Source organism: Macaca fascicularis, chromosome 16 (assembly GCF_037993035.2).
Source record: "Macaca fascicularis isolate 582-1 chromosome 16, T2T-MFA8v1.1".
Classification (NCBI taxonomy): Eukaryota; Metazoa; Chordata; class Mammalia; order Primates; family Cercopithecidae; genus Macaca; species Macaca fascicularis.
In genome coordinates this window covers 34,199,220-34,222,466 of record NC_088390.1, presented here as the reverse complement: position 1 = coordinate 34,222,466, position 23,247 = coordinate 34,199,220, and the positions used below count along the sequence as shown (strand labels likewise).

Sequence of the window (23,247 nt, the reverse complement as noted above, 5' to 3'; positions counted from 1 at the left end):
TGAACTCTTCTCTAGAGCCCACAAAGCCAGTTATTGTGATAAAAAGTATTTCACTTGACAGTTCTTTTCAGTAAAATAATAATGCACGTAAAGTGCTCAGCAGTGTCAGTACCTATTATCATTAGACCAAGAAAGACCTGCCTAGGGCAGAGGCACTAGTCTGGTCTGGCTGACCAGGGACTCCAGCCTTATGAAACATACAGGCCATACACCTCCCCCATTTCATCGCCAGAGGGCAGCGGCAGGGACCGTCTTCCACACAAAGCCCGATGCAGTTTCCCTGGCGTCCATCGGAGGGCGAGCCAGCAGGGCAGCTGGATCTTGGGGCCAGACCCAGGCAGCGGCCCTTCTCTGACTGGTCCTTTCTTTGCCTTCAGTTTGGTTGAGCCTCCCAGGGCCCTAACCAACCCAGGTAAGTCAGGCTGGAAGCAAATTAATAAATACAATTCCAGGTTTATTAAAAAGCAGGGCTCCCCTGCTGTGCCCTCCTGGCACTAAGGAAATAAATAACCAGAGGGGGCACAGCTAGGGAAAGGGGAAAAAAATCAGATCTCAAGACAGACTCTTTGTACTACCCTTTCTCCATCCCCAACTCCCACCCCCCTATGGCTCTTGGGACATAGCACCTGAGCAGGCACCTCAGTCCGGGTATTGTGTTACCGGCACCAAGGCAAGTCTGCCCTACCCAAGAAGGGAGACAGGCCCTAGGGTCACTTGTTTCCAGCCCTTGATGACCCCAAGACCTGTTCCCCACAGGGGCCAGGGCTGAAGCACCAATTGGAGGCACCTGAGGGTGGTGGTTGGGGGAGGCAGAATGGGGTAACAGAATCTAGGGAGCAGAAGCAGCTGACGGGGGTCCGGCCCCCTCTCCAAGTTCAGCCAGTGCCTGACTGAGGTCATGCCCCATCGTCCTTTCCCCTCAAACCCTGCCTGCACTCAGCTGAGGATCTTCCGGGGCAGTTCAACAGCAGCACGGATGAAGACTGCATCATCCCGCACATAGTTTCGCTTTCGAATGTCCTGGTGAGAGATGAACTTGGGATAACCAAAGCCCAGAGAACTCTCATCCAGGGAGCCCCGCCACGTGCCCGGCTTCTGGAAATTCTTCCAGTTTGGGTCGGGGTGGAAGGTCTCAGTGACGTGCTGTGGTTTAGCCAGCCCAGGGTCGCTCTGATCCAGCAGGGAGAAGGTGACACGGCGGGCAAAGGGCCACTCAAGGAGATTGTCAAAGGCACCAGGCAGCACACGAATGTACAGTGAGAGGTGTGTGCCCTCGCCACTGCCATTGCCATTGAGGAATGCAGACACCTGCAGCTTGTAACCATACTTATGTGTGTAGAAGGCAGGGCTGAAGCACTCAAGGTTGGGCTTGGCCTTGGCCTCCTGTAGCCGCCGTCCATAGCTGCCAATCTTCCAGATGAGCACGCCATCACTGCCCACTGATAGCTCCTCCAGCTCTCGCCGAAGCTCCTGCAGCTCCTGCCGTTGCCGGCTTACCAGGGCACACATCATGGCCAGATGTGGCTTCACACTCTCCTCCACATGCCGTGCCATTGCCAGCTTAGGGCACTGTTGACAAAGCCCCAGGCCATGGGGGAAGGGAGGAGAGTTATCAGTAGGGGAAGGTCCAGAGAAGAGAGGAGAGGAGAGTGGGTACAGGGTAGCAGGCACCCAGCTCTATGTGAGGAAGACAGAGGGTGTTAGGAAGAGGCTGGAGCCGGCCAGCAGAGGGAAGGACTGAGGGTTTCAGAGCAGCACAGCAGGGACCACCAAGGCCTAAGTGGCATCAGGAAGCTGAGCCTCTGTCTAGGGCTTCAAGAGCAAAAGGGGGCCGACAGGAGAAGGGGCGTCTCACCCTGTGCTTGCAGCCGGAGTCTTTGAATGGGCAGAGCACCAGGGCAGTGCTACAGCTGTCCTTCAGATGGCCTGGCAGGTCCTCCCGGGCCACAGTGCCCACACCACACTGGTTGGGGCAGGGAACAGGCAGCCTTGGGCACTGGTACTGGTGGCTCTGGGGCCACAGAGGCAGAGAGGCAGGAGTCAATATCCTGACTCCCTGTCACCTGCCCTGCAACCACAGCTCAGGAAGGGCCTCACCTGGATGGTGTCAAAGACGAACTCCTTGGTGCAGTAGGTGCAGGGCTGAGTGCGCTTGGGGCACTCAGAGGTGGCATGCTGGGCCAGCAGCCGCCGCATCATGCGGGCACCACACTTATTCTCACAGTAGACACTCTCTTGGGGGCACATACCCTCATGGCTCTGTGGAAATGTCAGAGGTGCTGAGTTAAGGGATGCCTAGGCCATCAGGTACCCCCCCTCCACATTCAGCCAGACCCCACCCACCTCATAGGCCTCCCCACTGAAGTCACAGCCACAAAACTCGCACTTGAGGCGCCGCTTGGGGCAGTCGTGCTGCAAGTGTGCAGGTAGATCACGGCGGCTCAGTTTCATAGGGCAGCGATTAGGGCAGGGAACGACGTTGAAGCTGCAGGTATTCAGGTGGCCCTGGTGGGAAGGGCTGCAATGAGTGCCTGCCAAGGGCGAGGTGGTGGCAGCCCCTCACATCAGAGCCTCACCTGTAGATGGCGTAGTGGCCCATTCCAGCGGCAGCCCTCCTCACTGTGGATGCAGCGGATAGGCAGGCCCAATACTTGTACTTCCAGCTCGGGGTCTGGGTAGATCTGGGGGTGAGGATAGGGGAACCGGCCAGGATCAGAGCTGACTGCAGGCCCAGTTCCCACCTCCAGCCCCAACTGGGCTGGCTCTACCTTGGAGCCTGTAATAGCCTCTTTCGGGCTCTTTGCCCCTCGGAGTCCAGGAATGAAGGGTACAGCAGGCAGCGTCTGCTCTGATGCTGGGTCCTAACATGCCTGCACAGGACGCCTTTGAAGGGGCAGCCAATCAGCCTGCTCAATCCCAGGCTGTCCCTGGGGCTCTGCTTCCTTCTCCCTGGTGGCGGGATACTGGCCCTCAGCCACAGGTCTGGCTCGCCACCGGAAGGGGAGGGAGCACTTCTTGCGGGCACAGAGCAGCTCTGTGCACCCCTACAGGCTGGGCATTGTGCCTGTCCTCCAGGGCAAACACGGGCCTCGTTTGCAAACTGGCCTGGTGGGAGGGAACAGGCTACCTTTGTGGGGGCGCACCATCCCAAGGCTTTTGGTTGACACTGGCCCTGAGCCCACTGGCTGCCAGCAGCTCTGGCCTCCAAGGGCAACAGACTGTGCTTGGACTTCTTCCTGGCAGTGTGGACTCACCTTGGCATAGTCCAGAGGAAGCTGGTCCTCAGGGCACTTGAAGACGCCTTCACTGAAATGGGGGAGGGGCAGGGTCAAGGCTTCTCATTAGAGGAAAGGGAGGCCTGGCCCCACCCCCTCCACCAAGGCAGCCTCCCTTCCTCACCAGACCGGTTCCCAACCAGCCCAGGTGAGACAAAAGGGCAAGCAGAGGCCTGAGGGGTCTACTTCCCCAGGATCCCAGAAGACCCCAGCCCCTGTCCTGGGAAGGGGGATCTGGGCCTAGAGGAGGCACAGACAGCTGCCTCAGTCAGGACATGGCCAACAGGTGGCAGCTGGCACCCCCTCCCCCAGAATGGCAGCTGGACTGGGGAAGGAACATGCTGCACAGTTACCCCCTCCCCCTAGGTTAGTTTTCACTGGCTGGGTTGAAAGCTGATTGGGAGGGGGAACAGGGATGGGCTGAGATTAAGTGCCAGGGCTGCCCAGTCCCCAGGAAGGTCCTCTGCCAAGAACCAGGGCAAAGGTCAGCTTACGGCCACCTTACCCTGCCTGCTCTGCTCCTTTGAGGGTGTGTCTCCCACAGAAAAGGGGAGGAAAGGCATGCTCCCTGGTACCTGTTTACACTCCCACCCGGCCCTTGCCACCTGCCTCTGAGAAGGGGTGGAACGCCCCCATTTTACAGATGAAACAAATAGACTTACAGGTGAAGCAGTACCTGGCTACGTGTGTCTGACTCCACAGCTCAGACAAGCTCTCCTACACCACACACACGAGGAAGAGAAGCTGGGGCAAGGGAAAATGTCCAGCAAGCAAAGCTATGACTCTGGGCACTGCTCAGTGGGCTTCTGAAGCCTCGTGACCGTCCCCTCCTGCTAGCTGCCTGCCTTGTCCTGCACCAAACCCCACCTGGCTGTCAGCACCCAAGGAGCCTGTTGGCATGCTTCTGTCGACACGCCCTTGCTGACCCCAGCCAGGGCCAGTCACACATGCCTGGCATGGCTCAGGGAGAGCTAGGGCTCACCCAGCAGGACTCAGGGCCCTGGGGCAGGGCATTCCTGGCAGGTCTGAGTCAGGTAGGTGGAAGGCAGGCAGGGAGCAAGGCAGAACCACAGCCCACATAAGAGCCCAGTTCTAGAGGCACTCTCCAGGACCTGGGCAGTCCATGCCCCAACTGCCCCAAGGATTTCTAGCACCCACCTCCTCCCTTTGACCTCACTACCAATGGCCATACTTCAATGCCAAGGACAATACAAGAGCAGGCACTGAAGGGGTGTGTCTGCCCACAGGGCAACCAGCCTTCCTGGACCAACCTAACAGCTCAGGCAGGAGTGGGGAAAGAGGGGTGGGTCCAGGGGGAGGGGGTCCACTTGGCTGCTTCAGGAATGTGCTGACTTAGTGGTTTAGGAGAAAGGGAGGGGATGGAGGCAAGTCCTTAGGCTTCAGACAGAAGCTTAGCCTGCAGCTTGGGGCCCAGCCAGGGCTGTGGACACCCTCACTTGTGCTTGTACCGCGGCGGGTGAGGAGCACCTCTCTCCTCTTCAGAAGCCTCAGTGGCACAGCTCAGGCGCTGGGGGATGGGAGAGAGGCAGGGCAGAGGCTGCTCCAGGCTGTGCAGTGGAGGCCCAGGCTCCGGGAAGAAGACAGGATGGGGGGAGGGGGTGTGGGAGTGGGAGAGGAAGAGGGGATTTCCGTGAGGGGCAGGGGCAGAGGGGGGCCAAGAAGGTGGTGGAAGGAATCGGGCCTGACAGCCCCCTCCCCCCGCTCCTTCCCCGCGGCAGTCAGGGTGGGTCTGCTGTGGAGGGCTGGGAGGGCTCAGCTGGCCTCATCTGGAACCCAGAGGGCCGGGGAAGAGCAGTGGCGGAGACAATGGGGCTGTGTCTGTAAGAGAGTAAATGTGTACACTGCCGGGGGGGAGGGGGCAGTCCTGCAGCTTGTGCGGGAGCATATGTGAGGCCAGGAGCCGGCCCAGGCTGTGGGGAACAGAAAACAAAGGGCCTGCTGAGACTTCCGCCAGTAGGAGCTACGGAGGACCGAGCGAGGGAGGGAGGCACGGACGGAGGGAGCACCGGGGGCACGCGCCCCAGAGGTACTCTCCCTGCCGGGCCCTCGATCCCCTTGGCCCAGCAAACAGCCAGGCAGTGGCCGACCCGGCCTTCCCCTGCGCTCTGGGGCCATGACCTCCGAAGAGTCGGGGCTCCTTCACCCTGCCTCCCACACCCGGGCCTGAGTGGTCCCCTGCGTGGGCAGGAGAGATTCAAGACACCACAGGGCGCCCAGAAACTTGACGGATTCCCAAGAGCCAACGGCTAACCTGCGTCCTGAGGGGACAGTGGGAGTGCAGTAACGATACGAGTGCGTCCCCCTTCTTCACGAGTTATGGACCACCCGCCTTGCTCCAGCCCCCGGGAGAGAGAGGGGAGCTGCCTAGAGGGTCCTTCGGGGGAAGATTCAGTCCTTCCTCCATTGTGTGATCATAAGCAGCCCGGGGTTAAATCCTAGTTAAGCCTTTAAGTAACTGTGTGACCCTGGGCAAGTCGCAGTCTTTCTTTGAATCTCGTCTCATCATCTGTGAAATGGGAGAACAATAGCTACTGTTCCCTGAACGTTCGAAGAATCACAAGAGGTTAGATGGGTGAAATCTCCGGAGACTCAAAGTGCTGCGCGGGAGCGGGTTTTGTCCTCTTCCCCCAGGATTCAAAGTTCAAGGCTGAGGCCGCGCCGGATCTCAAGTGAGGGGGAAGGGCCTCTTCCCCTTCCCACCCCGCGGGAAGGCGCCGAGGTCTCCCGCCCCAGGCCAGGCAGGTGGGACCCGCCCGGACCCCTCGGATTCCTGCGGGAAGCCTCCCTCGGGGCGTGACGTCACCCCTCCCCGTGACGTCACGGGGCGCCCCTGAGGTCACAGGGTCGCAGCGCAGACAAAGGCCCGGCGTGCCCCGGGCCCGAGCCCCTCCCCAGGCGGCGCCCCCCGCCCCGCCCCCGCTGGCCCCTGCTCCCCGGCCCGCACCTGAGGAACTCCTGCAGGCAGGTGTCGCAGAAACGGTGGCCGCAGGTGGAAACCTGCACAGGCTCGCGCATGGGCTTCCCGCACAGTGGGCACAGCAGCCGTCGCTTGGGCTTCTCCAGGAACTTGTAGTCGAAACCAGGCATGGCGGGCGAGCGGCCGGCACGGGCGAGCGGGGCCAGGCACGCAGCGGCCCCACAGCCCGCGCCTCGCTGGAGCCGCGCTCCCGGCTCCGGGCGGCGCCGACTGGCGGTCGCTGCCAGGGCTCGGCTGTGAAGCCCGCCCGCCGGAAGAGGGGGCGGGGCCGCGGCCGCGCGGTCCTAATGCGCGCCCAGCGGCCCCGCCCACCCCCGAGTGCAGGCCTTTGGGTCTGGTCACCGCCAGTCTCGCCCACCCACCGGAGCATGGGCTTTTCTTTCCCCTGGGGGAGAGAGAGCGTGTATCCGCTTCTCGGGCCCTGGGGGAGTGCGGGTTGGAAAAGGGGACGGGCCGCGCTACAAAGGTTTTCTTTTCTAGAGGCAACAGCTCGGCCTCCGGGGCCGTGAGCCGCCCAGGAACCGGGGCCCCAGCTTCCAGGTGCTAGGCAGCCGAAGCCTGGCAACCAGCTCCGGGGAGCCCAGCTGGGGCGGGGAGGCTGGACTGGGCGCTGGGCCAGAGAACTTCGACCCCAGCCGCCGGCTGTGCCCACATTCCTCCCTTGGCCGCAGCCCTGCCACCGAGGTCGCGCCCAGCCCAGTCCTGGGGTGCCTGGTCGCCACACCCGCCCCTGAAGACACCACACTCCAGCAGGCAGCTGATATTTTTATTGGCTTTACTTCCTGTGCTCTGAGAAACCAGTCTGGTCCCACTAGCTACCCTTTCTCTCAAGTGTTTCTGGAGAAAGGCATGGGGTGACGGACTATCTGCAGCGCGGATCTTTTCTGCAGCAGACACGTAGTGGCTCCTGTCCTCGTGCTGGGGAAAAGAGGCAAGCAGACGTCGAGCAAATCCTGCCTTAGGATGAAAGTGTGGGGGAGATGGCAGCACTCCCGGGGACCGCCCTGCCCCAGGCTATGCAGAAGCTAGGCAGGCCTAATGGTCAGTCCAGGCAGGCCCTGGCTTGCCCGGCTCCAAAGCATGGAGACAGTCCCAGTGAGCACCAAAGACATTTTTTTTTTCTTTTTTTTTGAGAGGGAGTCTTGCTCTGTCATCCAGGCTGGAGTGCAGTGGTGCGATCTCAGCTCACTGCAACCTTCGCCTCCAGGGTTCAAGGGATTCTCCTGCCTTAGCCTCCAGAGTAGCTGGGATTACAGGCGCCCGCCACCATGCCTGGTTAATTTTTGTATTTTTAGTAGAGACAGGGTTCACCATGTTGGCCAGGCTGGTCTCAAACTACTGACCTCAAGTGATCCGCCCGCCTTGGCCTCCCAAAGTGCTGGAATTACAGGTGAGCCACCGCACCCAGCCTTATTTTCTTCTTTTTTTTTTTTGGTGGAGACAGCGGTCTCGCTATGGTCCCCAGGCTGGTCTACAACTCCTGGCCACAAGGGATCCTCCTGGCTTGACCTCCCAAAGCACTGGGTATGCAAGTGTGAGCCACTACCCCCGGCCCAGACTTATTTTCTAACTGGGCTGGGGGAAAGGGCACGGTCTATGTGGAGCTACAGCTGCCTTCAGCCTTTTTTTGGTAAGGCTCTGCTTCCAAAGGCTAGGTCTGCCTTCTAACTGTAGCCAGGCTGGATCCTGGGGACACTGACTGAAGGGAGGAAGGGGTAGGAAAGGCAAAGAGGTGGTGGGAAAACAAAGTGGTTGAGGTTTCCATATCCAAGGCCAAAAGCAGAGCAGGGGTTTTGCCAGCCCGGATACCCCATGATGACCCAATCTAGGAGACGGCTGCAACAGTCATGCCTTGGGCACCTGCACTTTTCAGAACATTCAGAGGAGAAGCAGTATCAGGGTGGTCCAGAGGTGTATCCAGGTGCCTCAGGGGGGGACCGGCTCATCTGTGACTGCTGGAGGGTATCAAAGAGAAACCCTTGCAGCTTCTGAGGGCAGTGCCTCCAGAAATTCTCACCCACCTCCCACTCCTACTGGGCCCTGGATTCTGGACCCTGTTAGGCCAGAAAGAGAGGTTCAGCATCAACGGGACTCAGCAGTAGGAGAAAGAATGCATGTGAGCCCCCTGGGGAGCAGTGGAGGCAGCCCTTCCATGAGGCCCAAGAAGCACCCGCCTTGGCCACCCGGGGCAGGAAACTGAGCTTTTTAACCGCAGCTTCAGCTATTTTTATCTGAGGGCTAAAGATGCTTTTGGTGATGCGGGCATCTGTGAACACGGGGGGTGGGAGTGTGGGCAGGGGTCAGCTGGGTTGTGTGGTGAGGTGGGAGAAGTTAAAACTCACGGCGAACAGCCAGGAGGGTGTTTCCATGGCAACAGGACACGGAAGTCACCGTGTAAGGGTGTGTCTCATCCAACTGCACTGGCCGAGGGAGTCCGGCATCCTCATCCCTCCTTCCCAGTCGACCTCGGGCCCCTTTGCCCCAGGAGTACACTTCACCCTCTGCCAGGAAGAATCCCCAGGAGGGAAGTGGGAAGTGGGCACAGCCTGAGCAGAATCTCCCCTCCCACATTGCCAGGATGGCCCCTGGGAGGCTCCAGAGTCCAGTGGCCCTCAGCAGCAACCCTCAGCCCGCACTGCTCATGGCACTGCCTGCCCCCGCCACGCTCAGTCCTCACCTGCCCCAATAGCTACGGTGAAGGCATCCCCACAGGCTACCATTGCCATCTTGATGCCCTCAAGGCCTTGGACCTTACAGGGTGCCCGATTGCCTCGGCGAGCATTGGTGCCCAACTGCCCGTGCTGATTGCTGCCAAAAGTGTAGCAATCACCTGAGGCTATAGGGGAGAGGAAGGAAAGGGGTGCTTCAACAGGGTACCAAGGAGATCATGAGTCCCCCTCTGGCCTCCAGAGCCCAAGTCCTGCTCACCAGTCACAGCAGCTGAGTGAGCAGTGCCCAGGTCTACACTCAGCAGGGGCTCCTGGTCCAGGGGTGCAGAGCCTAGTAGTGTGAAGCTCAGGGCCTCCTCCATCTGCTGGTGAGGGACAGGCTCCTCCCCCAGGGAGAGGTGGTCCAGGCCCAACTTGTTGAACCTGAGGGCAGAGCCAGAAGCCAAATCCAACTGACAGACAGTTTGGGCAGGAGCTGGTGCACCAGGAGACAGATCCCACCCTGGGTTGAACCAATAGCACCCTCAACCCCCTCAATTCTGGTCTTTGGTGAGAGGTAGGCAATGATGGATAGAGCACTCACAGCCAAGGAGAGCCGGAGGCAGGTTAGTCACCCTGATGACCTATTCACCTGTTGCTCCCACAGGCCAGGGCTTGGCCAGGCACAGTGAGGATCATGGAAGAGTCAATGCCACATACAACTCGCTGAGCTTCCTGTCCTGGGGGCATGGGCACCTGCTGGGGGCAGCTGTGGGACTCCCTGGTGCCTAGTCCCAGTCTGCCTACGACAAGAAACCCAGAAGGAGTTAATTTGAGCTTTAGTGGGGGTGACGCCAGGATGAGGAGGGCCCACTGAGGGGAGGGAACAGCATGAGTTCTCTGTTCTCTCAGTCCCAAATGCCTTTCCTAGGCCCCTCTGCTGGTTAAAATCCTCCTTTATTTATTTTTTATTTTTTGAGACCGAGTCTCACTCTGTCGCCAAGGCTGGAATGCAATGGTACGATCGTGGCTCACTGCAACCTCCACCTCCCGGGTTCAAGCGATTCTCCTGCCTCAGCCTCCTGAGTAGCTGGGATTACAGGCATGAGCCACCACGCCCAGCTAATTTTTTAATTTTTAGTAGAGACAGGGTTTCACCATGCTGGCCAGGCTGGTCTCAAACTCCTGACCTCGTGATCCACCTGCCTCAGCCTCCCAAAGTGCTGGGATTACATGTGTGAACCACCACGCCGACTCAAAATCCTCCTTCTTATAAAGCCCTGTTCAGATGCCATCTCTCTCCTCCAGTTGACATTATTGTTCACTGAGTTCCACACCTCTGCACCGGGGTGTAGCCCTGATGCTGTCTGTTCTCGGGCATGCTGGCAATGTCATCTTTCTCCTACTAGACTGAGTCCTCCAGGAAGACAGGAACCCATCAGTGTCATCTCTAGTTTCAACGCCCAGCCTGATGCCTGACCCAAAGAGGACCTCAATAAAAACTGGTGGATGAGCCAGGTGTGGTGGCTCACGCCTGTAATCTCAGCACTTTGGGAGGCTGAGGCACGTGGATCATGAGGTCAGGAGTTCGAGACCAGCCTGGCCAAGATGGTGAAACCCTGTCTCTACAAAAATACAACAATTCGCTGGGTGCGGTGGTGGGTGCCTGTAATCCCAGCTACTCGTGAGGCTGAGGCAGAAGATTTGCTTAAACCTGGTGGTGGAGGTTGCAGTGAGCTGAGATCACGCTACTGCACTCTAGTCTGGGTAACAGAGCGAGACTCCGTCTCAAAATAAAAAAATAGGTGGTTGAATGAAATTTCCTTCATTACCTCAAACACCTGAAGGAAGCCACATCTCCATCTCATCTCAGCACCCAGCACAGCATGTGCACAGTTGGTGTAAAATAAAGGTTTGTTGAATGAATGAAGAGAATTTGAGAGAAAAGAGGGAGGAGAGAACATGCTGTGGGGTGGAAGGTGGGTATGAAGGGGAGCAAGTCATGGCTGAGGATGCTGTGAGATGGGGCCTAGAGGCTGGAGCTTACCGCCGTCTCCACGGCCCCAAGCAAATAGCTCTCGCTCAGTGGACAGGGCCAGCACGTGAGAAGCCCCACAGGCCACCTGCACCATCTCATAGCCCAGCAAAGCCTCCACAATGGTGGGCTAGAGAGGAGAGGAAGCAAGGAGAAACTGGGCAAAGGGTCTGGGACTAGCCATCTGGCCTCAACACCCCCTGTAGGGACAAAGCTGGAGGATACACATTCTCAGGAGGTGGCTATGTCTTTAACTCCAGCTATACACACTGCCAGGTGGACAACCATTGGGGAAGCCTGGTTTTTCTGTACTTCCCCCGATGTAGGTGGCCCAGGGCAGGTGCATCTGGGAATCTAGAGGAACCTGTGGCTGCTGGGAACTCCCCTGCCCCCAATCTGGTGTCAGCTCTCAGATGTGGGCTCCCCGCCATCTCCCCACTTCCCCCTCTCCAAAGTACATGTGACACCCACCTGGCTGATGTCAGTGAGGCTGCCATGGCCTAGGCACCCATTGCTGCCGCTGCCAAACGTCATAATGATGCCTCGGTCTGGAGAGAAGGGCAGTGAGGAAGGAGAAGGGAGAGAAGTTAAATAGTCTTTCCAGATAGCCTGGTCCTCTAGTGGGTTGCAGCAGCAAAATAAAGTTGGGGACCAGGGCTGAAAGGACGGGATAGGAAGAGAAAAGGTTACGAGTCTCTTCAAACGTATGTGACTTTGGACAAGTGACACCCTCTCTGAGCCTTAGCGTCCCCACTTGTCAAATGAGGATAATATAATGACTGCCTTGCCAGGCCCGTCCGTAGGGTAAAGGAGGTTGTGTAAGGAAATCTCCTCAATAGTTACTTGCCAGAAGCAATAACTCCATAACTAGTAGACAGAAGCATTCATTAACTGCGTGGTTTGCAAGAGAAGAGAGAAGGTGCTCTGTGGGGCCTTAGAGCAGGTCCCACAAGGTAGGCCCGACAGCTCACCAGTCAGGCAGGCAGTGAAGAAGTCCCCACAGGCCACGTGCTTGATGGTCACGCCCGACTGGCCCTCCAGGAAACGCGAGATGAACTGGGGCTGTGGCTGCTCCACTGCCCCAGGGAGGAGGGTGCCTCCGCCTGCACCTAGGGGTGGGGCCTGCAGGGGCAGGTGGATGGGCAGCGCCTGAGCACCCTAACCCTGCTGTGGATCTATACCTCCACACGTCCAGGCCACCCACTGGCCTGCTCACCTCCCACAGGATGAGACGCCCAGAGCGCGTGACGCCGGCTTTCTGTGTGCGCCCAGCTGCTACCTGGATCACCTCTGTGTTGAGCATTGGCAGTCGCAGGGGAGTGCCCAGCCCACCACCCCAGGCATATACTGATGACAGGGGTGGTGGGATGGCCGGCCTCACAGGTCCCCGGGAGATACCTGCAGGTACAGCACATGGGGACTGTTAAACTGATGGGAATGGTGTGGCGTCCATGGGGACTGGCGGCCTCTTCCCACTTACCTCTGCAGCGGACACTGGTGGTCCTACTCCCTGTGCTGCTGGGGGCCACGGACTTCTCTGCCCTGTAGGACAGATGGGGGCCTAAGGACACAGACCCTCCTGACATTCCTACATGCAGGAAGGGAGGACTTGCCCCAGGTTTCCCTCTGCCCGACACCTCCTGTGCTCCCACTGGGTGCCCACACCCTGCCACCCAGGACCGCTCGCTCTCCCTGCACAGGCCTCCGCATGCGGACACTGCCCACGTCGGTGTGGAGGTTGAGGAGGGCACGGATGCAGAGGGGCTGTGCCATGATGTGGCTGAGTGGTGGCCGCTGGGCAGGCTCCAGGCTGAGTAGACTCAGGACCAGCTGGCGCAGCTCAGGGCTGTACCGGTCAGAGATGGGCGCAAAGGTGCCACTCATGATCTTCAGCACCAGTGCTGGCAGGTTCTGTGAAGGCACCAGGTTGGGAAGTTGGGGAAGTGAGGGCAGCACCCCCCAGCTCCAGCCCCTGGTCTCCTGGGATAATAACAGCTTTGCCCTCAAGAGACTTCAGTCTGATGAGGGGACTCCCAGACTGATAGGGGAGTCCAACCTGGCTTTCAGTGATCCCTAGTCTGATAGGGGAGCTGCAGCTATGTCCTCAGAAACCCCAGGATGCTGGGAAAACTCAAGTCTTGCTCTTGGAAGGGTCTCCTGGGAAAGCCACAGCCCTGCCCTCAGGAGCCCTCAGTCTAATGGGAGGCAAGATGTACTCTCAGAAATCCATAGTCTGAGGGACACCCATAGCCCTCCCCTAGGGTAATCTGATAAGGGAGAGACATGACTCAGCTAGAGGAGAAACCTGAGGTGGCTGGAGCTGAGGCCTGCTGGGGCAGGCAGTACATTTCCCAGTTGTCCCCTGGAGGGTGCGTATACTCACCGCAGCCTCAAAAGCCCTCTTGAGGCTGGCCAGCTCATAGAGGACACAGCCCAGGGCCCAGATGTCACTCTTCTGGTTGTAGGGCTTGCCCTCACACAGCTCAGGGGAGATATAGCATGGGGTACCCACCACCTGCAGGAGAGAAGCTGGGATCACAGCCCTGCAGGGAGGGAAGACCAGGGTCTCTGCACATAAGGCCATTTGGGGACAGCTTCTCCTCAAAGCAAGCCAAGGGGCTTCCTTCTGCAGGACCACCCAAACGAGCCAAAGGGCCAAGGGTGTTTTAGCAGGAGAGGAGGAGGCAGGGTTAGGTCCTGGCCCTCAAGACTTCTAGCACCCTGGAGGTCCCCTCCATGCCCAGGCACCGTGTAGGCCTTGCTCTTGCTGCTAAGGATCTTGGAGATGCCAAAATCACCGATCTTCACGACCATGCGGTGTTTGTCAAGAAGGATGTTCTGGGTCTTGAGGTCTCGGTGCAGGATGAAGTGGGTGTGCACATGATGCAGTGCAAGCAGGATCTGCACGAAGAAGTGCAGGATGGTCTCCTCCTCCAGCAGGGAATTGCAGCGCTTTTGGATGAACTCAGCCAGAGTGCCGCCTGTGGCCCAAAGGACTAATCAAGATCCAGGCTTTCTCACACCACGACAACCGTTCTCCTTTTTTTTTTTTTTTTGAGACGGAGTCTCGCTCTGTTACCCAGGCTGGAGTGCAGCGGTGCGATCTCGGCTCACTGCTGCAAGCTCCGCCTCCCAGGTTCAAGCCATTCTCCTGCCTCAGCCTCCCAAGTAGCTGAGACTACAGGCGCCCGCCACCAAGCCAGGCTAATTTTTTTTTTTTTTTTGTATTTTTAGTAGAGATGGGGTTTCCCCGTGTTAGCCAGGATGGTCTCGATCTCCTGACCTCATGATCCACCTGCCTTGGCCTCCCAAAGTGTTGGGATTATAGGCGTGAGCCAACGGGCCTCCTTTTAGGTATATAACAGGGCACTGGGAACAGAGAGAAGGGGCTAGCCAGGGTCAGATAACTGGGACCGGAACTCTAACCCTTGGCCATGCTCATTCCACGGAGGGAAGCCAGGTGATCTATGTCTGCCTGTCCCAGAGATAAGAGGCCCCTCCAGCCAGGTCACCATAAGGAGGCTGGCCCACCTGGTGCATATTCCATGGCAATCATGAGGGCTTTGTCTTCCAAGAAGTTCTCGTAGTACTCAATGACATTGGGGTGGTTGAGCAGCTTGAGGACCTGGCACTCATTCTGGGCTGCCTGCCGCTCTTCCTTGGTCATCTGTTCCACTGGAATCTGCTTGATGATCACCAGCTTCTGGTCAGCCTTTCGCAGGCATAGGTGCACAATCCTAGGGATATGGAGGACAGGGACAGGTTACCAGCTGAGCCTCCAGCCACATATCAGGCAGGGCAGTACAGCCTGGTGACTGATGTCTCTTAGAAGAGGGTTCTAGACTAAGAGGTCATCTAACCAAGTGCACAGAACACTGAGCTTGGGAACAGGGAGAACTGATGACAAGCTGTGTGGGATTTCAGTTTTACCACAGCCACTGTGAGGTAAAGTTAGTCTTGATCTCTAAGTTCCCACAGACTGCCTGGGTTCAAATCTGGGCACCTTCTCTTACTAGTTATCTGGTTTAATACACTATGTGACATCATTGTCTGGAAAAAAAAACGGGCCTCCCAGGGTTGTTGAGAGGATGAGAAAGTGCATGTAAGGCACTGAGCGCAGTGGCCAGCACAAAGAAAATGCTCAATGAATAGAAGCCATTCATATTATTTTATTTTAATTCTGTGGTCAGTCTCCATAAAAGCAGGAACTACAACACTCTTGTTCACCACAATGACCCCAGTGCATAGCCCAATATTTAGCAGACAATAGGTGGTCAATAAGTATTTGCTGAATGAGTGGACTATAAGCTGATCCAAGTCTCAAATTTTTACCTCAAGATCAGACTTCTCTGCTGAACCCCGGACTCAGATATTCACTTGAATGGCTCATAGTCATCCTAAATTTTAACAAATTCAAAATAAAATTCTTGATTCCTGCCTCCAAACCTTTCCTTGCTCAGTCTCTTCCATCTCGGTAAATGATCCCACCATCCTCCAGTTATTAAAATCAGAAACTGCTCAAATCAGAAACCTGAGGCAGAGCCACGTGGCTAAGGCCTGTAATCTCAGCACTTTGGGAGGCTAAGGCAGGTGGAGCACTTGAGTCCGGGCATTCAAGACCAGCCTGGGCAACATGGTGTATCCAGTCTCTCAAAAAAAAAAAAAAAAAAAAAAAAAATTAGCTGAGCATGGTGGCAAGCCTCTGTGGTCCCAGCTGCTCTGCAGGATGAGGTGGGAGGATCACCTGAGCCTGGGACGTTGAAGATACAGTTAGCCATGATCGCGCCACTGCACTCCAGACTGGGTGACCAAGTGAGACGGTCTCAAAACAAAACAACAAAAAAACAGACACTTGAAAATCACCCTAGGCCGGGTGTGGTAGCTCACGCCTGTAATCCCAGCACTTTGGGAGGCCGAGGCAGATCACTTGCAGTCAGGAGTTTGAGACCAACCTGGCCAACATGGTGAAACCCATCTCTACCCAAAATACAAAAATTATCTGGGTGTGATGGTAGGCGCCTGTAATCCCAACTACTCAGGAGGCTGAGGCAGCAGAATGGCCTGAACCTGGGAGGCAGAGCTTGCTGTAAGCAGAGATTGCACCACTGCACTCCAGCCTGGGGGACAGAGCAAGACTCTGTCTCAAAAAAAAAAAAAAAAAAAAAAGAAAAGAAAAGAAAAAAGAAAATCACCCTAGAATCTTTCCTCCATCTCACACAAGCACATCAGAAAATCCCATTTCTACCTCCAAAATACTGTAAATCCATCAAATTCTCTGTACCCTCTCTATAGCCCTTGCCCTATAGTCATCATAATTTCTTTTTTTTTTTTTTTTGAGACGGAGTCTCGCTCTGTCACCCAGGCTGGAGTGCAGTGACCGGATCTCAGCTCACTGCAAGCTCCGCATCCCGGGTTCATGCCATTCTCCTGCCTCAGCCTCCCGAGTAGCTGGGACTACAGGTGCCCGCCACCTCGCCCAGCTAGTTTTTTGTATTTTTTTTTTTTGTAGTAGAGACAGGGTTTCACCGTGTTAGCCAGGATAGTCTCGATCTCCTGACCTCGTGATCTGCCCATCTCGGCCTCCCAAAGTGCTGGGATTACAGGCTTGAGCCACCGTGCCCGGCCTCATCATAATTTCTTCCCTAAAATACTGTACAACTCTCCAAAATGGTCCCTTTCATTCCTGTCACCCTCAAATCTAAATTCTACATGGCAACCAGAATGACATTTATTTTTTATTTGTTTCTTTTTCTTTTTTTAATAGATATGGAGTCTCACTATGTTGGCCAGGTTGGTCTTGAACTTGTGGCCTCAAGACATCCTCCCGCCTCGGCCTCCCAAAATGCTGGGATTATAGGCATGAGCCACCATCCCAGTCCCAGAATGTAATTTAAAAATCTTACCATCCTGGCTAACATGGTGAAACCCCCTCTCTACTAAAAATACAAAAAATTAGCCAGGCGTGGTGGCAGGCGCCTGTAGTCCCAGCTACTCGGGAGACTGAGGCAGTAGAATGGCGAGAAACTGGGAGGCGGAGCTTGCAGTGAGCCTAGATTGCGCCACTGCCCTCCAGCCTAGGTGACAGAGCAAGACTCCGTCTCAAAAACAAAAAAAAAAACAAAAAAAAACCTGAAAACTGGGGCCGGGCACGGTGGCTCACGCCTGTAATCCCAGCATTTTGGGAGGCTGAGGCGGGCAGATCACTAGGTCAGGAGATCGAGACCATACTGGCTAACATAGTGAAACTCCGTCTCTACTAAAAACTACAAAAAAATTAGCCAGGCATGGTGGCAGGCGCCTGTAGTCACAGCTGCTCGGGAGGCTGGGCAGAAGAATGGTGTGAACCCAGGAGGCAGGGGTTGCAGTGAGCCGAGATGGTGCCATTGCACTCCAGCCTGGGCAACAGAGGGAGACTCTGTCTCAAAAAATAAATAAATAAATAAAAATAAAATAAAATAACAATAAATAAAAAATTAGCCAGGCATTGTGGCGTGTGACTGTAGTCCCAGCTACTCAGGAGGCTGAGGCAGAAGAATTGCTTGAACCTGGGCGGCGGAGGTTGCAGTGAACTGAGATCGTGCCACTGAACTCTAGCCTGAGCGACAGTGCAAGTCTCCGTCTCAAAAACAAAAACAAAACAAAACCCTTTGTGGCAAATGAACCCTTTTACCTCAGGTTATCAGGCCATAATCTAGTCCCCGCCCTCGACAATTACATTTCATACCATTCTCTATCTTGCCCACTACATTCCAACTATGCTAGTCTTTTTCTCAGTTTCTTCAATGCTCTGTTTTCCCATGTGAGAAATTTCACATATGCTATTTCTTTTGCCTGAAAAGCTCTCACTTCACCTTCAGACTACTGGTTCTCATTCCTCAAGTCTTGGCCTTAAATCTCACTTCTGGCCTGGCGCGGTGACTCACGCCTGTAATCCCAGCACTTTGGGAGGCTGGGGCGGACGGATCACCTGAGGTCAGGAATTTGAGACCAGCCTGGCCAACATGGCGAAACCCCGTCTCTACTAAAAATACAAAAAAAATTAGCTGGGCATGGTGGTGCGTGCCTGTAGTCCCAGCTACTCGGGAGGCTGAGGCAGGAGAATCGCTTGAACCGGGGGGCAGAGGTTGCAGTGAGCCGAGATCACGTCACTGCACTCCAGTCTGGCGACAGAGGGAGGGAGACTCTGTCTCAAAAAAAAAAAAAAAAAAAAAAAAATTCAAAAAAATTTAGCCGGGCGTGGTGGCGCACGCCTGTAATCCTAGCTACTCTGGAGGCTGAGGCACAACGATTGCTTGAACCCGGGAGGTGGTGGTTGCAGTGTGCCGAGATCGCGACACTGAATTCCAGCCTGGGTGACAGAGGGAGACTCTGTCTCAAAAATCAATCAATCAATCAATCAATCAATCTCCCTTCTCAGAGAATTCTTCCTTGACCATCTCATATAAGTATTCTCCCTGGTAATGTACTCTAGCCTCACAACCTGCTAATAACCCTTCATAACTGCTATAACTTCTTAATTCATAATGTTTTGTTTATTGTATAACTTTCCCATAGTCAGTAAGTTCCAAGAGGGAAAAGACCACGCCTGTTCCGGTTCTAACAGCATACCCAGGGCCCAAAGCCTGACATACATAGCTGGCACTCAGTATTTGTAAAACCAATGAATAAAGAATCTAACAGAACTCAGTGGGCGGGCCAATGGGCTTGTCAGGGGCGTGGCCCACGTAGAGGCGGAGTCTCCCCGCGGGATAGGGACCGGAAGCTTGGGCGGAGCTTCCCAGAGTAGCGTACACGCCTTGGGGCGGGTCTAGGCGGGCGGCGAGTTCGCGGGCAGAATTGGGGCTTATTTTCCCTATCCTTTAGCAGTTTCCTCCCCCAGAGCCCTGGCTCACCCGAAGGCACCTCTCCCCACCACTCGGATCCGCTCGTACTTCTCCATCTCATTTCTTAGCGTTTCACTTCCGTCTCCCCCGCGGCGCGTGCGCGGACCCAGCCACTCTGGGCCCCGCCCCTTCACGGCGAGCGGCTTGCGGGGCGGAGCCAGCGCGCTAGGTGTGGGTTTCGCCACGCGTCCGTATTTGTGGGCCTGCACCACACACCTGCCGCTGCGACACGCCGTCACCTTTCCCCTCACGACCCTGCCCCACGCAGTGTCCAAGGGATAGGGCAAGAAAATAGGGCGCGCCCCGCAATGGCGGGCACGGTACCCGCCCCTCCCAAGCATATACCCAGCCCTTGTAAAGCTTGCTAGACTAAAAGGATGTCGCGTTCCTGAGAGTTGCACCCCACAGGCCGGGCGGGGGTGGGAAGAGGATCGACCCCCTTCTTGCCCACGAGTGACGCTATTTCAGGAGAAATCGGGTTCTCTTTGGCACACAAACGATAAACACAACCAAAACGACCGAGGCCAGCGCTCCTGGGAGAAGGCAGCAGAGTTAGTTTCGTGTTTGCCTAGGGAGGGACGAGGGAAATCCCAAGTTGTGCAAGTTGATTCACCTGGGGAGGACATGACACGGTCTCAGGCCGTCCCGACTAGTGAGCACCGCGCTGGTCAGGACTCTCAACTCGCTTTTCATACACACGCACTGCAGGAGGGTAATCTGCCCTCAGTGCTCATCTAGGGTGAACCCCATGGGGGAAGATGGGGGCGGAAGTGAATCACTACCTGAAAGCATCAAGGGGAAAAGGAAAGACCGCGGTTTCGCCGAAATGAGCTCAAGACAAAGCCTAGAGGCAGAGGGCTGGTTAGTGTGACTAGCTAGGCTCTTTACCGGAAGTGAGGTTAATTCCAGGTTCTCCCGGGCTCCTGCTCAGCTGGAGCTCTATAAAAACTCAGTATTCGGCCAGGCGAGGTGGCTCACGCCTGTAATTCCAGCACTTTGGGAGGCCGAGGCGGGCAGATCACCTGAGGTCAAGCGTTTGAGACCACCCTGGCCAACATGGTAAAACCTCATCTCTACTAAAAATACAAAAAGTTGGACATGGTCGTGCTCGCCTGTAATCCCAGCTACTCGGGAGGGTGAGGCAGGAGAATCTCTTGAATCTGGGAGGCGGAGGTTGCAGTGAGCCGAGATCGTGCCACTGCACTCCAGCCTGGGCGACAGAGTGAGGCTCCATCTCAAAAAAAAAGAAAGAAAGAAAGAAAGAAACCCTGCCCCGGCTTTCGCAAGGGTACCCAAACCCGCCCACGGGGAAGGACTGCTGATGGGCGCTGGCTCAGGCCGGTGTCGGCCGGCGGACAGAGCAGCTCTGTGAGCCAAGGGGAGGGGCGGGAAAGCCGCTCACCCGGGACACCAGTGCTCTCACCTAGAAACCGACTGCGCCTTGATTAACCTAGGAGTCCCACAGGGGTTAATGTGTAACCTTGGAGCCATAGGGGAGGAAAACACTCAAACGGCTTGGTCCGTGGGTCCTTGCGCCTCAGGTTTTTGGCTTTTTCCTCCCTCCCGCAGCACCTTTCCCCTCCCTCACTTCTTCCCTCCCCTCTTCTATTACCACCCTCTTCTCCCTCCCCGCCCTCACCCCCGCTTCACTTCCCTCGCTAGCTCTCAGCGGCTCCTCCTTTCGCCCAGTTTACCTAAACTTTCCCCGAAAGCAGCCGCCTCGCTCGGAGGCGGGAGAGGAAGCCCGCGCCACAGTGAGGGCAGGCTGACACCTAGTGGCCAGGAGCCGCAACTGCTGCAAGCTACCGGCCTGGAGAGCGCGGGTCACCCCAGCAGTCCCGGCAAATCCGCGGTCTTGCTTGCCCAGCCTCCGGGGAGCCAGGCCGAGGGCCGGGACTGTCTGAGGGAGGACTGTGACAGCCGCCCGGCCCCGGGAGCTTAAGAGCGGGCGGGGAGAGGTGGCGATGGGTTACTCAGCAGTTCCCAAGCGCCCACCTCGCGGGCGCGGGAGGGACGGGTAAACCCGGGTCCCGGGTCAGAAGACTGCGAGTGGTGCGGTGGGGGCACTGGGTCTGCACCGAGACCACTGTCGGAGGCGGGGCTCCTGAATCCACCCCAGGACCAGGACTTAAGGGGCGTGGGCGTGTCGGGTCCCGTCCAGCTCTTCGCAGAAGGTAGAGGGTGGAGAGAGCTCTCGCGGTACCCGCCCAGGGCGGGGGAGCTGGTGGCCCGGGGAAAAGTGGGGACGCGGGTTAATGAGGCCGGGCGAGCCACGGCAACTGGGACTCCGTCGGCCGTCGGGAGGCGCCAGCGAGGGGTGCCTCGGCGACGACGCCCCCAGCACAGCTCCTAGTTACCCAAAGTCCGCGGGAGCCGGCCGGTGACCGAGAGGCCGCGGGGACACCCGGCTCGCGCGGCAGCAGCGCCTGAGGGGCGGGGGCAGGCGGGCGGGGCGGGGGCGCGGGCGTCTGGGGGCGGGGGCAGAGGCCTAGCAGGGAGGGCGAGGAGGAGTCAAGGGGCGTAGAGGGCTTCGCCGAAACTGTGTGGGGCTGGCGCCCGGCGGGAGAGGCGGCCGGACTGGACTGGTCCGAGAGGGACCCAGGTTCCCAGAACAGCCCTAGGAGGCGGCCTCGAGGGCGGACGGCAGGGAGGGCCAGCATGCCCCCACTGCTGCACCCCGCCCTGCCGCTGCTCCTGGGCGCCACGCTGACCTTCCGGGCGCTCCGGCGCGCGCTCAGTCGCTTGCCCCTACCTGTGCACGTGCGCGCCGACCCCCTGCGCACCTGGCGCTGGCACAACCTGCTCGTCTCCTTCGCTCACTCCATTGTGTCGGGGATCTGGGCACTGCTGTGGTAAGCGACTGTGGGGATGAGGTGGCCGGGGGATCCTGAGCAGGGAGCTGGGGTCGGCTCTGTGTTACTACCCCCATCGCTCATCGGCGGGCTGAGGCCACGCAGTCTCACCTGATCCCGTTTGGTATCCTATCCAACCAGAAGCCGCAGTGGCCCCAGGGGAGGGGGATCGCCCCTGGGAAACTGGAGGCTCTTGGGTCTTGCCCAGCCACTCTTAGCTTCCCAGTCAGCCACTAGGGCGAGCCCAGGCTCCCCCGGGGCTGGGAAGGGTAACCGGAAAGGTGAGGGTCCTTGAGGGTGCCAAAATGCAGAGCCTGCTTTCTTCCCTCCTTTCCAGTGTATGGCAGACTCCCGACATGTTGGTGGAGATTGAGACGGCATGGTCACTTTCTGGCTATTTGCTCGTTTGCTTTTCTGCAGGTAGGTCTTGCCCAGGAAGCGGGAGGCCAACTGGGGACAGGGAGAAGGAAGCTGCTTGTTCAGTCCTTCGTGACCTCTTGCCCCATCCCTCCACTAGGGTATTTCATCCACGATACGGTGGACATCGTGGCTAGCGGACAGGCGCGAGCATCTTGGGAATACCTCGTCCATCACATCATGGTAAGAGAGAAGCTGATTATGTGGTATAGGCCTGGTGTCAGTCAGCAACCTAGTCTCAGCTCCGTCTTTCTGAACCTGGGAGAAGGCTGTGTTTTCTTACCGCCCACCCCCCCACCTGTGTGCTGCTACTTATTTTTAGGATGCTGAGGTTAGCAGTCTGTGTGCTTGTTCAAAGGCCAGCAACCCATGGTCTCACTGCCTCTTTAGACTGAACATCATCCACAGCCAGAAGCTGAGCAGGGATCAAAACCTAGTAATGTTGAACGAACAAAACAAAGCATCTTATCCACTATAAACTATTATTCCAGGTGGAAATTTGGGATTTTCCAGCCCTCAATCTGATACCCCCCACCAAAGTCCAGGAAAGCATCTGCATCTGGTTCCCTAACTCCTATTCTCCCTTCTTCCCGCTAGGCCATGGGTGCCTTCTTCTCTGGCATCTTTTGGAGCAGCTTTGTCGGTGGTGGTGTCTTAACACTACTGGTGGAAGTCAGCAACATCTTCCTCACGATTCGCATGATGATGAAAATCAATAATGCCCAGGATCATCTCCTCTATAGGGTTAACAAGTATGTGAACCTGGTCATGTACTTCGTCTTCCGCCTGGCCCCTCAGGTCTACCTCACCCATTTCTTCTTGCGTTATGTGAGGCAGAGGACCCTGGGCACCTTCCTGCTGGGTATCCTGCTCATGCTGGACGTGATGATCATAATCTACTTTTCCCGCCTCCTCCGCTCTGACTTCTGCCCCGAGCGTGTCCCCAGGAAGCAACACAAAGACAAGTTCTTGACTGAGTGAGAGGCACAGAGCCTGGGACAACAAAAACAGACAAGGCCAGAAACAGCTTCACATGGAAACTGGGACTTAGCCCCAAGCCTGGGCGTCCTCTGGGGCCAGCCTCTCCACCTTCCGAGCCTGCGCCCACACTATTGAAAACACTAATGAAAGCACTCCTC

The 23,247-nt window shown here is 56.9% G+C and overlaps 3 protein-coding genes across 45 annotated transcripts; 1 reads left to right on the top strand and 2 right to left on the bottom strand.

Moving 5' to 3' along the window:
- Nucleotides 1-433: 433 nt before the first annotated feature.
- TRAF4 (TNF receptor associated factor 4) lies at nt 434-6,485 on the bottom strand. Of its 5 annotated transcripts, none has more exons than XM_005583270.4 (7): nt 6,241-6,485; nt 3,255-3,306; nt 2,577-2,681; nt 2,344-2,505; nt 2,098-2,259; nt 1,856-2,011; nt 434-1,569 (listed from the first exon to the last, which is right to left on the bottom strand). In XM_005583270.4, the coding sequence occupies exons 1-7, from the start codon at nt 6,381-6,383 to the stop codon at nt 937-939; spliced, it is 1,413 nt and encodes a 470-aa protein (XP_005583327.1). In that variant the 5' UTR covers nt 6,384-6,485; the 3' UTR covers nt 434-936. The 5 variants fall into 5 exon arrangements, with proteins under 5 accessions (XP_005583327.1, XP_015293558.1, XP_073874970.1 ...); XM_015438072.3 differs by having other exon boundaries at nt 1,856-1,963; XM_074018869.1 differs by lacking the exon at nt 6,241-6,485 and adding an exon at nt 4,745-6,047.
- A 540-nt stretch (nt 6,486-7,025) lies between these two features.
- On the bottom strand, nt 7,026-21,784 carry NEK8 (NIMA related kinase 8). 38 transcript variants are annotated; one of them, XM_015438063.3, is made up of 15 exons: nt 21,592-21,784; nt 14,488-14,693; nt 13,705-13,937; nt 13,340-13,471; nt 12,659-12,867; nt 12,437-12,498; nt 12,173-12,354; nt 11,928-12,078; nt 11,428-11,504; nt 10,969-11,086; nt 9,574-9,724; nt 9,202-9,365; nt 8,951-9,109; nt 8,616-8,774; nt 7,026-8,228 (listed from the first exon to the last, which is right to left on the bottom strand). In XM_015438063.3, exons 2-15 carry the CDS (start codon nt 14,621-14,623, stop codon nt 8,200-8,202), a joined length of 1,962 nt encoding a protein of 653 aa, XP_015293549.1. In that variant the 5' UTR covers nt 14,624-14,693; nt 21,592-21,784; the 3' UTR covers nt 7,026-8,199. The 38 variants fall into 38 exon arrangements, 8 of the variants coding, with proteins under 8 accessions (XP_015293549.1, XP_065388381.1, XP_005583319.1 ...); XM_065532309.1 differs by lacking the exon at nt 21,592-21,784 and adding an exon at nt 19,453-19,594; XM_005583262.4 differs by lacking the exon at nt 21,592-21,784 and adding an exon at nt 18,849-18,919.
- Nucleotides 20,691-23,241, top strand: TLCD1 (TLC domain containing 1). 2 transcript variants are annotated; one of them, XM_005583261.4, is made up of 4 exons: nt 20,691-20,856; nt 22,029-22,111; nt 22,209-22,291; nt 22,706-23,241. In XM_005583261.4, exons 1-4 carry the CDS (start codon nt 20,804-20,806, stop codon nt 23,087-23,089), a joined length of 603 nt encoding a protein of 200 aa, XP_005583318.1. In that variant the 5' UTR covers nt 20,691-20,803; the 3' UTR covers nt 23,090-23,241. The 2 variants fall into 2 exon arrangements, with proteins under 2 accessions (XP_005583318.1, XP_005583317.1); XM_005583260.4 differs by lacking the exon at nt 20,691-20,856 and adding an exon at nt 21,381-21,691.
- The last annotated feature ends 6 nt before the right edge of the window (nt 23,242-23,247 follow it).